At 39.7% G+C, this 12,752-nt stretch overlaps 1 protein-coding gene across 1 annotated transcript; it reads left to right on the plus strand.

Moving 5' to 3' along the window:
- The first annotated feature begins 6,410 nt into the window (after positions 1-6,410).
- Positions 6,411-6,947, plus strand: LOC115811339 (mannose-specific lectin-like). The gene is made up of 2 exons (XM_030773496.1): positions 6,411-6,500; positions 6,675-6,947. The coding sequence occupies exons 1-2, from the start codon at positions 6,411-6,413 to the stop codon at positions 6,945-6,947; spliced, it is 363 nt and encodes a 120-aa protein (XP_030629356.1).
- Positions 6,948-12,752: the final 5,805 nt, after the last annotated feature.

Consider the following 12,752-nt stretch of genomic DNA (forward strand, 5'->3'; position numbering starts at 1 on the left):
GCATGCGCTGGTTCGGTTCAGTTTCATTTAAAAGGAACATGAAAGAAAAGACTTCAAGAAACTTACAAGACCACAGATTCAGGCTTCCAAACAGGTAGACATATAAACCAACACAACATAAGATGGCGCAAGACAATTCCAAACCGAGAACCAAGGCGAAAGCTAGGAGTATTCATATAGAACTTAACAAGACTAAACTAATCAAGACAGAGGTGGAACTAATAGCTGACAGGTGAATTCAGGAATGCAGGAAGTAACACAGATCCTGATCAAAACAGGCCACTAGACGGGGAAAGGAAGGACCAGAGCACGACAGTCTCACTTTTTACTGTGTACATTAAAATTAACCTCCGTTCTTCACAGAGGTCCATACTACCCCATCTGCCCTCGGTTTTATGTCCCCAGATTTCAGTGCTTACAGTCTCTATGCATCCATATTGTATGGTGACATCTGAAAGTCCTATGAACCAAACTGTGAATAAGACATCCAGCCAACTGATGGATAATACTGGATATAGCCACTGTACAGAAGTCAATGGGTGAATGGACAACACAACACTTTTTCATTGTTCATCTGAATGCATTGATTTTTTTCCTCACAATGTTTGTGTCTGTTAGTCTTGACTACGACAAACTAGTTATAAATGTTGATCACATGTTTTTGTTTCTTTACTTGTTTGTTTGTTTTGTTTTGTTTTTTAGTTTCAAACGGTTAGGATGTACAACAGCTGTTGTTTTTTTTTGACTATTGGTGTCTTTTTTCTCCACAGTGTGTGGTGATGAGACATCTGTGTTTGTAAAGGAAGGTGAATCTGTTCAACTGAACATCCAGGAGGACCCAGGGACTCAGATTTCAGTCTTAACATGGACATTTAATTCATCAGAGTATGTAGTGACCTACATGAATAAATTCAAAGATACTGAGATATCAGATGGTTATACGAACAGAGTGGAGTTTAATATTGAAACCTTCTCCCTGACACTGAAGAACCTACAGAAGACTGACAGTGGACTCTACACAGCAAAGACAACTGGTGACAGTGACAGAGATATTGCTAAGTACAGGATATCTGTTCTAGGTGAGTAAATGACAGTACAGTAAATTTAAATATGAAACCTCTGTCAAGACTGACACTGTACTGACACTACCTGTATTCAAAATCTTTAATATTATTATTTGCATTTTCAGGCTGTTCAGCCTTACTGCAGCAGTTCTTACAATACCGTTTCACAAACAATTTTACAGAATCTCAGCCCAGAGATGGCCAGTGATTAGCCTGAGTAGAGAGTGTCTAGAAACTTGGAAGAAAAACACAAAAAACAAAACATAACAAAAAAACTTTTACTTTAGGAAGCCAGTCAGGGGATTTATTTGGGAGAGAAGAGCAAAAGGAGCTGAGTTTGGATGGTTACTCAACATGTGCATGTGTCTAAACCAGGACAAGAGGGAAAATATACATATTGCTTGTTTAAAGAACAGAGGATTAAGATTGCATGGTAACCAAGGCACAATGGGTTCACAAAATATTTTAATATGTTTGACAGCAAAAATAAGGGTTTTCGGAATTCATTTAGATTTCAGAGTCAAATCAATATGATGTTGACCTATGATGGCAGGATGACTGCATCTAATCATAAATAAATGTCCTTCTTAAGTTGTAATTTCCTTTTGGAATGTATGTGTGTGTGTGTGTGTGTATGTGTGTGTGTGTGTTTTAGAACCAGTGGAGGTTCCTGTCATCGTTCTGTCTGACTGGTCCACCACAGACGTCTGTAATATAACTTTCGGTTGTAAAGGTCATGACCTCTCCTTGACCTCCAGCTGTGATAGCAGAACCTGTTCTGAGGAGAAAGTGACCTCTTCTGGAAGCTCCACCCTCACTGTTTATGTCACAGGCAACTCCATAATCTGTAACTATAGTAACCCAGTCAGCTGGAAAATGGACACCAAGGATATTCAACATGCGTGTCCTTATCATGAAGGTATAACATGGATTTTATAGATTTTATATTGTTTGCCTTTTTTCACTAAAATATCGAAACCAAGATAAGGACTAGCATGCTGTTTACTGATGTTTACTGAACCAAGGGTTTGAAGCTTCTTTGATTCACAGTAACCCCAGAATTATTTACACTTCAAATAATATAAGCAGATAATACTGCATAAAATTCCCTTACACTGCTTAGTTATATTTGACCTAGTCAAAACTGGATTTACAGTTATCGGCATGCTTGCATTTAGTACTTAGGGCAACCTCCTTTGTCAAGATAACAGCACAACATGTGATGAAGTAGATCATCACAAGGCCAGAGATCTGAGACCACTCCTCCATATAAAATCCTTATAGATTCAGCTCTTCGGTTGCTTTCTCCCTGCAGATTTTCAGTGGAGTATAAGCCAGGAAACTGGTCTGGCCTGCAGATTATGAATTAAAATCTACTGGTACTTAATGATGTCAATGGTGTAATGTACCCCAACATTAAAACAGCCCCACAACATCACAGATCCATCACCAGACTTCACAGTGGGGATGTAGTTTGATTTTTGGTGGGTTCTGTACTTTGAACAACTTTATTTTAGCAAAAACTGATTTTTTCTCTTATGTTCAGTGTAAGGTCAAATTGTTAAACAATAATGAAATTGTTTTCATAGGAATGGAGTGAAGCTACTCTGTCCCCTTTGTAAAGGTGCAGATGCACATCAGTACAAAGACATATATATATATACCCAAGTATAATGTGACTTAGTATAATGTGACTTTGTTTTCAGATGCAGTGACGCCCCCTGCTGGTGTCCCCATGTATCTGCTGAGGACAGTGCTGCTCTCTGTTACTCTGGTCCTCATGGTGTCTGCAGTCATCATTGTCACCATCAGAGAGAGACTGATTAAATCATCTTAAACACATGTATACACAATATATTTTTCCTCTCTTATTCCCACACTCACTCATCATCTACGCTGCTTATCGTGGGGGGTGCTGGAGCTTATCCCAGAAAGGCAAAAGGGCGAAAGGCAAGGAAACACCCTGGACAGGTTGCTAGCCCATCACAGGGCAGACACACAGACAAACACATTCACACACTCATTCACACCCAGGGGCAATTGAGTATCTCCAGTTCGCTTGACTTGCATGTCTGTGGACTGTGGGACGAAACCCGGAGCTCCCAGAGGAAACCCACGCAATCACGGGGAGAATATACAAACTTCACACAGAGAGGACCTTGGCCTCCCGGCCGGGAATCAGGCCCGGGACCCTCCTGCTGTGAGGCGACTGCGCTGCCCACAGCACCACCGTGCACCCTCTCTTTTATTCTGACATCGTCATCATCATCATCATTTTCTCCCGCTTATCCGGGACCGGGTCGCGGTGGCAGCAGGCTGAGGAGGGTAGCCCAGCCATCCCTTTCCCCGGCTACATCCACCAGCTCCTCCTGGGGGATCCCAAGGCGTTCCCAGGCAAGCCGAGATATATAATTCTCCCAACGTGTCCTGGGTCTTCCCCGGGGTCTCCTCCCACTTGGTCGCGCCCAGAACACCTCCATAGGGAGGCACCCAGGAGGCATCCTGACTTGGTGCCCGAACCACCTCAACTGGCTCCTTTCAATGCGGAGGAGCAGCAGCTCTATTCCAAGCTCCTCCCGGGTGTCCGAGCTCTTATTCTGACATGCACAAATAAAACAAGATCTTTGATTAGAATTAGTGATAATTCGTGTTGTCTTACATGTGAGTGAAAGAGTCTGTGTTTTATGGTTTATACACTTTGTTCACCAGTCTATGAATTTCTCTGTCTGTTCTGTCTGTTTTGGATATTCAGTGTTAGTTTGATTCTCCGATCCGTTGCATTTACTCTAGTAGAAGCCAATTCTTGCTTTGCCTTTTCCTGGAACTGGTACTGAAGTTTTGGAGAACCACGTGAAATAAAACAGGATTACTCAGCACGTGCAACAGGGGGGTCATATAAAAGGAGAACATTGGATCTCCTCTCTGATCTCCTCTCTGATATTTAATGATGAACAAAAAAAGACACTAAGCTATGAAATGCATTAAATGAGTAGGACAGAATGGAGTTGATTGTCTTTGTACTCTATGTGTAATTTCTTAGCATCTGTGCAAATCTCAAAATTCACTCATTCAAAAAAAGTCATTCAAAATTCATACAGTAACAGTGGTTTATTTAGTTCAAAATAAAGTTATTAACTACTGATGAAACTCTGTCATGCATATTATAAAAGCCAGCCCTGCCACCTGTGACAACCAAACCGACTTGTGACAACCAAGCAGCGGGCTGGTTGAAAAAATGTGTTTTCTCAAGCGTTCTAGAGCAGTAAGAAAGACAAGAAAGGTATGTATCTTCATCAGCATCCAATATCCAACCATTTCTGGAAAAAAAAAAATCAGGCCAAAATCACCTGCAGGTTTTGTGGTGGTTCCATGAACTCACCACTCAGACCTACTCAAGATGAAAGTTCTCACATATTTGACATGCAAATCATTAAACAGTTTCCACTAGTTTGACTGTTAGAAGCAGCGTTGCAGCCATCCCCACTCTCCCTGACTTCTCCTGTTTCATTTCATAAGAGGGTTAATGCACAGTTCTTCATATTCAGTTCAGTGTCTGTTTATACATAGTCTAACAGTCTCTTCGTTTAAACAATAACGTTGTCCTTCAAACGCTGCAAGAAAATCGATTAGTAGGACCAGCTAAATAAACCAGTCTTGAGAAATGTAGAAAATAAGAAGTGTGGAATCGTGGGAAAATGAAAAGGGTACATTGAGGAGTGCTTAACAAGTCAAAAACTCTTGCAAAGTATTTAATTTCACTCTATGAGGAATCCAGGTGATATGGATCGCTTAAAAAATAAATAAATAATTGGGAAAAAAAACCTTTTGTGGAATATATTTTAGATGAATAACACAAGACAAATCAGCTGAGTTACGACATTATGTTCCTCTCGTGCTAATTTGTGGCCTTTAAGGAAAAATGAGATACACGAGTGAATATGATAAGGCAGTGAGAGTTCAATAAGTGTTGCGCGATTCTGACCTCACTTACATTTGAATTTATGAGGTGTGTACACAGTCAAACTGTCATTCATATTCATATATTTGACTGCTCGTCTTTGAGTCTGTTATTTTCTCTTGGTATTGGTCTTTCAAATTTATTTGCATTTCTTTAGTGTAAGTGTGTGTGTATGTGTCTGTGTCTATGTGTAGATGTACACTGGGCTTATTGTTGCTCAGGGAAAAGAGCCTGCAAAGAACAGGGTCAAGGAAAAAAATAAAACTGAACTGTTGGCTGAATTCCAAAATATTTCCATGAGGTGTACTGGAGCCTTTTTGTGGGTCTGTGTATTGTTCTTTTACCCATTTGACATATATTTCGATTTATATTTCACATTTCTGTTTCAGTACCATAGAATATACTTATCTTGCAGATTATCTTCTATTTACCTGTATACCTACCTCCTTAAAGTGTATATTGGTCATTGCACTTAGGTTACACTATCTATAGAAAGTAATTAAAGGGAAATGATATTTTCATTGTTTAACTGGTTGTTTTATTTGCTTGTGTGTGTGTGTGTGTGTGTGTGTGTGTGTGTGTGTGTGTGTGTATGTGTTATGTTATATTGTTTCTCTCATATCAACTCTACAAACCCTTAAGAATTTACACTCTCAGTAATGTCTCATTTAAGCTGGCCGTCAGGATGGGTGCCCTGAAATTCTAACCAGTCAACAACTAACTAACTCCTGCCACCTCACCAGTATCACCTACAGCGAGTTAAACATTTAGGTTCAGAGCAGACACAGAATGTGTGTGCATGTGTTTGTACATGTGTGTTAATCTTATCATTGTCCTTGGAAATAAAATAATTTATTAAAATCATCTCTAAACATCTTGTGAATAAAGGCTCGTGTGTTTCTGTTAAGTTTATTGTCATCCAGAATAATGGAATTGTCCTGTGAATGAAATAAGGCAGTAAAACATTAATCCTGATAATACTGGTGACTGGTATTCCCAGGAACAATATTTTTCATTGGCTCCTCCCCATCTCTCTGTATATAAGACGGACAGTTTGATCCATCATACCATTGGATCTGGAGCTGTAGACCCATTAATCTGAGGCACTGAGGTTCCATCATCCAACCTGTGAGTACTCTAACTATCCATTTTAGATTTTGGTTTTACATGGTTCCTTTTGCGCTTCAGTTTTCTCATATAAGAACAATCTTTGTTTTTGCACCTTGAACAAGGAAGTTCTAAATTTTCAAGGTTAAAGACTGGTGATCGCCCTTCTTTTGACATTAGCCAAATGATTAAAAATTAGTCTGAATAGTATGATTTGTTTGTTTCCAGTAGGAATCTGACACGTTTCTCTTCCACTTGATTTTCATTTAAGAACCAGAACCATGAGCAGGAACTACATGTCCAGGGAAGATGCGCTTCGCAAAGGAGACTCTCTGATGTCCAACAACAGAGAATATAAGGCAATCTTCCAGGTACACACACCTTAAACTTAAGGAAATGTCACTAACAATTTTAATATCGTTGAAATTACACCAAATTAATGGTGTTAAATAAATATATGTGTAAATGTAATTGAACTGATTGCATCAGTTAAATCCCTCAACAATTCATTTTACCCGGCTTGACATGTCTTCTCTCTGCCACAGGAGGATGGCAATTTTGTGATATACGGCTGGAAGCCATTGTGGGCATCTGACACGTGGGGAAGGCAAGATGCCCACTCTCTGCGCATGCAGACTGATGGCAATGTTGTTATATACACTAAAGATGGATCTCCCATCTGGCATACCAACACTGCCTCTTCAGAGTGCTGCAACACTAGCCATCATTTCTACCTGTGTGATGATGGAAACTTGGTCCTTGAACGGGATCTCAAAGAAGTGTGGAACTCTGCCAGTTCTAAAGGGCACAAGGGTTGATTGTGCCACCTCAGACCTCAGGGTCATCTGCCACAGACACACACGCAACACATTATATTTTCTATGACCTGTGTTTAAATCCTAATAAAATATGATGGAATGGCCTCCCATGTCTCACTGTGGTTATTTACTGTGTATGGTGGTCAGAACCTGACACATTAAAGTATATTATCAAAAGCCACATCACCATGGAGACACGCGTATAACAGTTGAATTGCCCCCGTGTTCTTTGCGAGACAAGGAATGGACAGTGAAGTTTTTCCACATCTAGATAATTTCCCACTGGCATAAATCATAAATGATACAAACATCGAAATATTTTCAGTCACGTATACCGACTCCCACTTGAAACGGCATGCCGATGAATTCTTTAAAGTTCGACTGACTGAAGTATGTTGACATAGCATGCATGATAAAACATAAACATTCCTCATGTGACACTGGAACACATTCATAAAGAAGTTACCGCAACGTGCTAAACTGTGGTTAACTCAGGGTTTTTGTGATGAGGATGTTCTCTTGCTCGACATATTGTGGGTTCAGTTTGTAGCTTAGCTCAATAGTCTGAAGCAGAGTGTTTGACCAAATTATTCTCTAGTTGAACAAATACAATCTTCAAATCTCAGAAATGCAAAAACCAAATGCCTCTTTTAGTCACAAATGCAAGTCTAACATAGTGCCCTGCCAAAGCTGGCTACTGCATGAGTAAATCATAACCATGGTGTCATTATATTTCTGTATAACAGAGTTTCCACTGGGTAAGGTTCATACTGGACATCATAGTTGGCAACATTCCAGTTTGAAATCCATTTGCATCTATTGGATGGATGAACAGTTAAGATGGCCACTTGCTGTCCTGATAATGACAAAGGTTCCCCTGAGATTATGGGAAATACTTAATTACTCTATGCAAAATTAAGAATAACTTGTTAACCTGAAATATAGCAAAGTTAGATAACATTCATGGATCAGTATTGTGGTGAATATCGGTGAATTGTTAACGTAGTTGATTCAGTTAATATCACTCAGGGCGGTTTATTTGACTGAGAGGTGAATGCTCACTTCTGAAAGTTATGTTCTTTGTAAAGTCAAAGCTGACTGTGCAATGTCGAATTTCACTTTCATATTAATAATAATATGTGCAAAATAAAATAATAAAAATATTTAATAAAAATACAATAATAAAAAAATAATAATAAAATTAATGAAAAAACAGCATTTTTCACACACTAAATAATCACTTGAGCATGTGTTTTTCAAGCTAGAAATCATTGGATAAAATATGTGCTATTTTTGGGGGTTTTTTTGTCACATGCTTTTGTTTATTTTGGTTTTCCATGTGCTCTGGCCCCACCCCTCACTTATCATGTCATTGTGCTCACCTGTCTCTGGTTGGAGTTGTATTAGTCTGTCTATTTAAACCCTGCCTGTTCTACCCCTTGTTTGTCATTTCATACCGCTTTCCTCCCCAGTGTGTTGTGCTAGCCCTCCGTGATTCTGATCGCCTTCCGTATTTGACCTTTGACTGTTTTTGCCCTGTTGGATTTTGCTTCCTCTGCCGTCCTGTCTTGCCCTGCACCTGTTTTTTGAACCCTCTGCCTGTCCTTGGAATTTGCCTTTGTCTGTTGTTTTGGATTGTTCGCCTGCCTCTGACTGCTCTTTTGATATGACCTCTGCTTATTTTTTGGATTCTGCTTTCTGTCAAGTGTAGTGAAAGACTGCTGGTGGCACCATAAACATCCCTAATTCACTCATTGGCGAGTCTGCAACTGAGTCCTAAGTTTTCCCTGACCGGCTGACTGATGTAACAGAGATACACAGAGAACAAATGACCGATACATAACAGCTGTCTGAGTCAGGGGACTGTTTAATGGACATAAAAGCAAAGGGCAGAGGGAGTCAGAGACTGGAACCCCACACAGCCTTCTCTTCTCTCAAACTTAACTTGACTTGTCTAGCCTTTGGGTCTCTTCTGCTCTCCTCAGTCTTAATGTTCACCTCAATTTTGCCTCCAGTCTCGTTCCGTTCTTAGAGTTACATGCTGCCATAGCACAGTCTCTTCCTACATCCCTCATTTTTTCTCCATCTTTTCAGTGTGTGGCTTTTACTCCGTATCTGCTCCAACCGCGGCTGCTCAGTTATCAGACTCAGCGCATGCACCGCTAAGATTTGTTTTTGTTTTGTTTTCTGTTTTTACCTGCTCCTCTGTATGTCTGCCTGTTAGGCAATCAAATCTACGCCTTTCGCTGGTGACTTCTGCCTGCACTCCCTGGCAGCTCCAGCAGAGGGAACTAAAGTGCAATTTCATGCATTCCCTCAACAGTAACAGCTCCTCTTGTGTCCCCTCGGCCTTATGGCACGCTGTTCACAGTTTGTCTACAATTTAACAAACTGGATATAAATAACCTGAGAGTTTTTAAAAATCACTTACTGAAAAACTTTTAAAAACTCTACTCTAAACTCTAATTTGCAAAAGAATGCACTGCTACAGGATGAGAAATAGAGAAATGGGATTTAGAGGGAAAAACCTTGCTGCCTCCAGATGCATCAGTCAGGAAGATATGTATTCAGTTAAATTAACAGCAGCTGTAGTCCAGGCATTAAGTGTCATTCACTGTTTATCAAGACAATCAGAATAATTTTCATACAGAAAATGCACACACAGGCACCCTGAAGCTGTATCATCAGCCCAAATAATACTGTTTGTTTGTTTGTTTGTTTGTTGCTTGCTTGTGAGCCCTCTAATGCTTTTCTGAGAATATTCTGTTATATTACAGAGTCTTTGGAAACTACAGCGACCACGATTGTGACTTCCTGTTTCACACATTTAAAAACAGCAGTGACACTCCAATCATAAAGCCTAACTACTTGTCACATTATTCTTCTGTAGCAAAGGCCTGCAGCTCAAAAACAGCATCAACTTTTTTTTTCCTTTTCTTGTCATTTCATTTATAGACTGAGTTCCTTTATTACCAATGTATCAAGTAATGAAAGCTGCATGTAACAGTCATTCACTGTAATAACTGGTAGTTTCACGAGAATCACAGTTTCATAGTTATGAAAAATTGTATAGCTGGAAAATTGGAAAACACTTTACTCTGAGTCTGGTGATTTAAACACACGGGAGATTGAAATGGAAGTTGAGTCTGTTCAACATTCAGAGAGATTCAGAGTTCTATCTTAGTTTGGCAGTTTAACTCATCACAGACCATAGTGACCTGCAGCATGTGCACAGATGAAAAGCTGCTTATATATCAGGCTATTAAGTTTAATTTTTTCATTCACTTTTTCATTTTGTTTCATCCTCTCTTGCTAAAAAAACATTCCACATTTACGTGATGTCTTCTGCTGTGTGAGCAGGGTGTGATTTTTAAGAACACTGGCTATGTCACTTTAGAGAAGTAAAACAGGAAGTGGAGGACAGACTAACGCTATAACAGAGACACCACAGAGTCACTCTCTGTCTCTGTTTATCAAGGCAATCAGAATGACTCTGCTATTCCTGTCTGGAATACTTACCCTAATAACACCATCAGGTAGTTTATGTGTTTGTGTTTGTGTTTGTGTGTGTGTGTGTGTGTGTGTATGTGTGTGTGTGTGTGTGTGTGTGTGTGTGTGTGTGTGTGTGTATGTGTGTTGTAGGTAGATAGATGTAAAAAATTCATGTCTGAGACACTGTAGAAGCCTTTTAAACCATGATCAAACATTTTCTCAAAAGGATTCTGTATGTTGTTGAGATGATTCATAACAATACTCTACTGTATAGTGGTATAATGATGGTCAGTATTACTTGCAGGAGCCCTCTGAGAAACACCAACATCCATCTGTCATACACAGGTTTTGTACAAAAGTTTATGTGTTAAAAACATTATTATCAGTAATCTGGGCAAAACAGACACAGGATATTGTGTGTTGTGTATATAACCATGGCTGATTAGAAGTAATCTATAGACACACTTCTGTGACAGACATTTTTTCTTTCCTACCAGTATGCAGTGAATAAATCCACTTTGTTAATTTAGTATTTATCCCATTCACTGTATATGTAAATATGAGTTCTGTTTCTGAACAAGTTTTCAGTCAAGGACTATATTTATTTTGTCTCTGTCCCCACAGTGTCCAGTGCTGAGAAATCTCTGTTTGTAAAGAAGGGTGAATCTGTTCAACTGGTCATCCAAGAGGACAGGAGGACTGGGTATTCTACTGGAACCCTCTACTGGAAATTTAACACATCAAAGAATGTAGTGAGCTATAACCTTAAATTCAAAGATCTGGAAATAGCAGCTCCTTATAGGAACAGAGTAACGCTTGATGACGGAACCTTCTCCCTGACACTGATGAACCTGCAGGACACTGACAGTGGACTCTATACAGCAAGATTAGCTGGTGAAAGTGACAGAGAAGTTGCTCATCATTGGATATCTGTTCTGGGTGAGTAAATGACAGTACAGTAGGTTCAAATGTGAAACCCCTGTAACAGCTGTGTGTTCACCTTCAGCACAGAAACACAGCAAAGCAAACTACTGATAAGGAAACGTTTTTGTTCACTACAGAATAAATGTCATAGGTGAGTGTTTTCAGTAAGGACACGTTTATGTGTGTGTGAGTGATTTTACTTGTATGAATGAATTTCTATTAGTATGAAGTTGTCGTTCTGATAAAGTTAATCATTTGAGGCAGGTCTTTCATGAGTTGTTGTTTTTTTTTTTTTCTCATCACCTAACATTGTCTTTTCTTTGAGATACAGATTTTTGAAGAGTTTCAACAATGAAAAAATGACGTTGAGTTTAAATAGACTCACAAGGCCTGGTAAATCGTAACCTAATGTTCACATCATGTATATTTGTACTGTGTGTGTGTGCGTGTGATTGTGTGTGTGTGTGTGTGTGTGAGTGTGTGTGTGTGTGTGTTTCAGATCCAGTAGTGGCTCCTGTCCTGTGTGTTGTTTCTAGCTGGGCTAGCAGTCACGCCTGCAATGTGACTCTCACCTGCAAAGGTCATGACCTCAATCTGACCTCCAATTGTAACAGGAGCTCCTGCTCTGAGGGGGCAGTGATCTCATCCAGAGGCTCCACCCTCAAACTGTATGTCACACACAATTTCATTATCTGTAACTATAGCAACCCGGTCAGCTGGCTAAATGAAACAAGGGAGCTAAAACATCTCTGTCCTCATAATGAAGGTATACAACCACACACACACACACACACACACAACCACTACACACACAGATACAAGCGCGTTCACACGCGCACACACACACACACACACACACACACACACACACACATACATACATATACAGATTCTTGGGTTCTGTATCTATGTTTGTGCATATTTTTCAGATGCAGTGGTGCCCCCTGCTGGAGTCTCTCTTTGTCTACTGAAGACGGTGCTGTTATCTGTTGGTCTGGTCCTCATGGTGTCTGCAGTCATCACTGTCCACATCAGAGAAAGACTGATCAAATCATCTTAAACACACACACACACACACACCACACACACATACACACACACACATTTCAGGTCCCATTAACTGCCTGGGCTCAAAATATTTATCTTTAAGTGTTTATAAACTGTTTTCATTGTATTCAAATGCAGCTGTGTTGTTATTCAGCTTCTGTAAATCTCATAAAACATATGTAACATATTCCCTAAAACTGCTCTGATCAATCACAGTATCATAGCTCTCAACCTCACACACAGTAACTTCTCTTTTCTCCACTCACTCTTTCTCACCTCACTCATTCTAGCATCACTTCCTTTATGTCTCCAGAGAACTAAACAAAAAATAATGTGGAGATT

This window comes from Chanos chanos, chromosome 5, assembly GCF_902362185.1.
Source record: "Chanos chanos chromosome 5, fChaCha1.1, whole genome shotgun sequence".
NCBI lineage: Eukaryota > Metazoa > Chordata > Actinopteri > Gonorynchiformes > Chanidae > Chanos > Chanos chanos.

What these genes read in the sequence shown, in the direction of transcription:
- LOC115811339 (XM_030773496.1), top strand. Translation starts at nt 6,411, where the DNA reads ATGAGCAGGAACTACATGTCCAGGGAAGATGCGCTTCGCAAAGGAGAC. An exon ending in AATATAAGGCAATCTTCCAG is followed by an intron (nt 6,501 to 6,674) that starts GTACACACACCT and finishes TCTCTGCCACAG; the next exon opens with GAGGATGGCAATTTTGTGAT.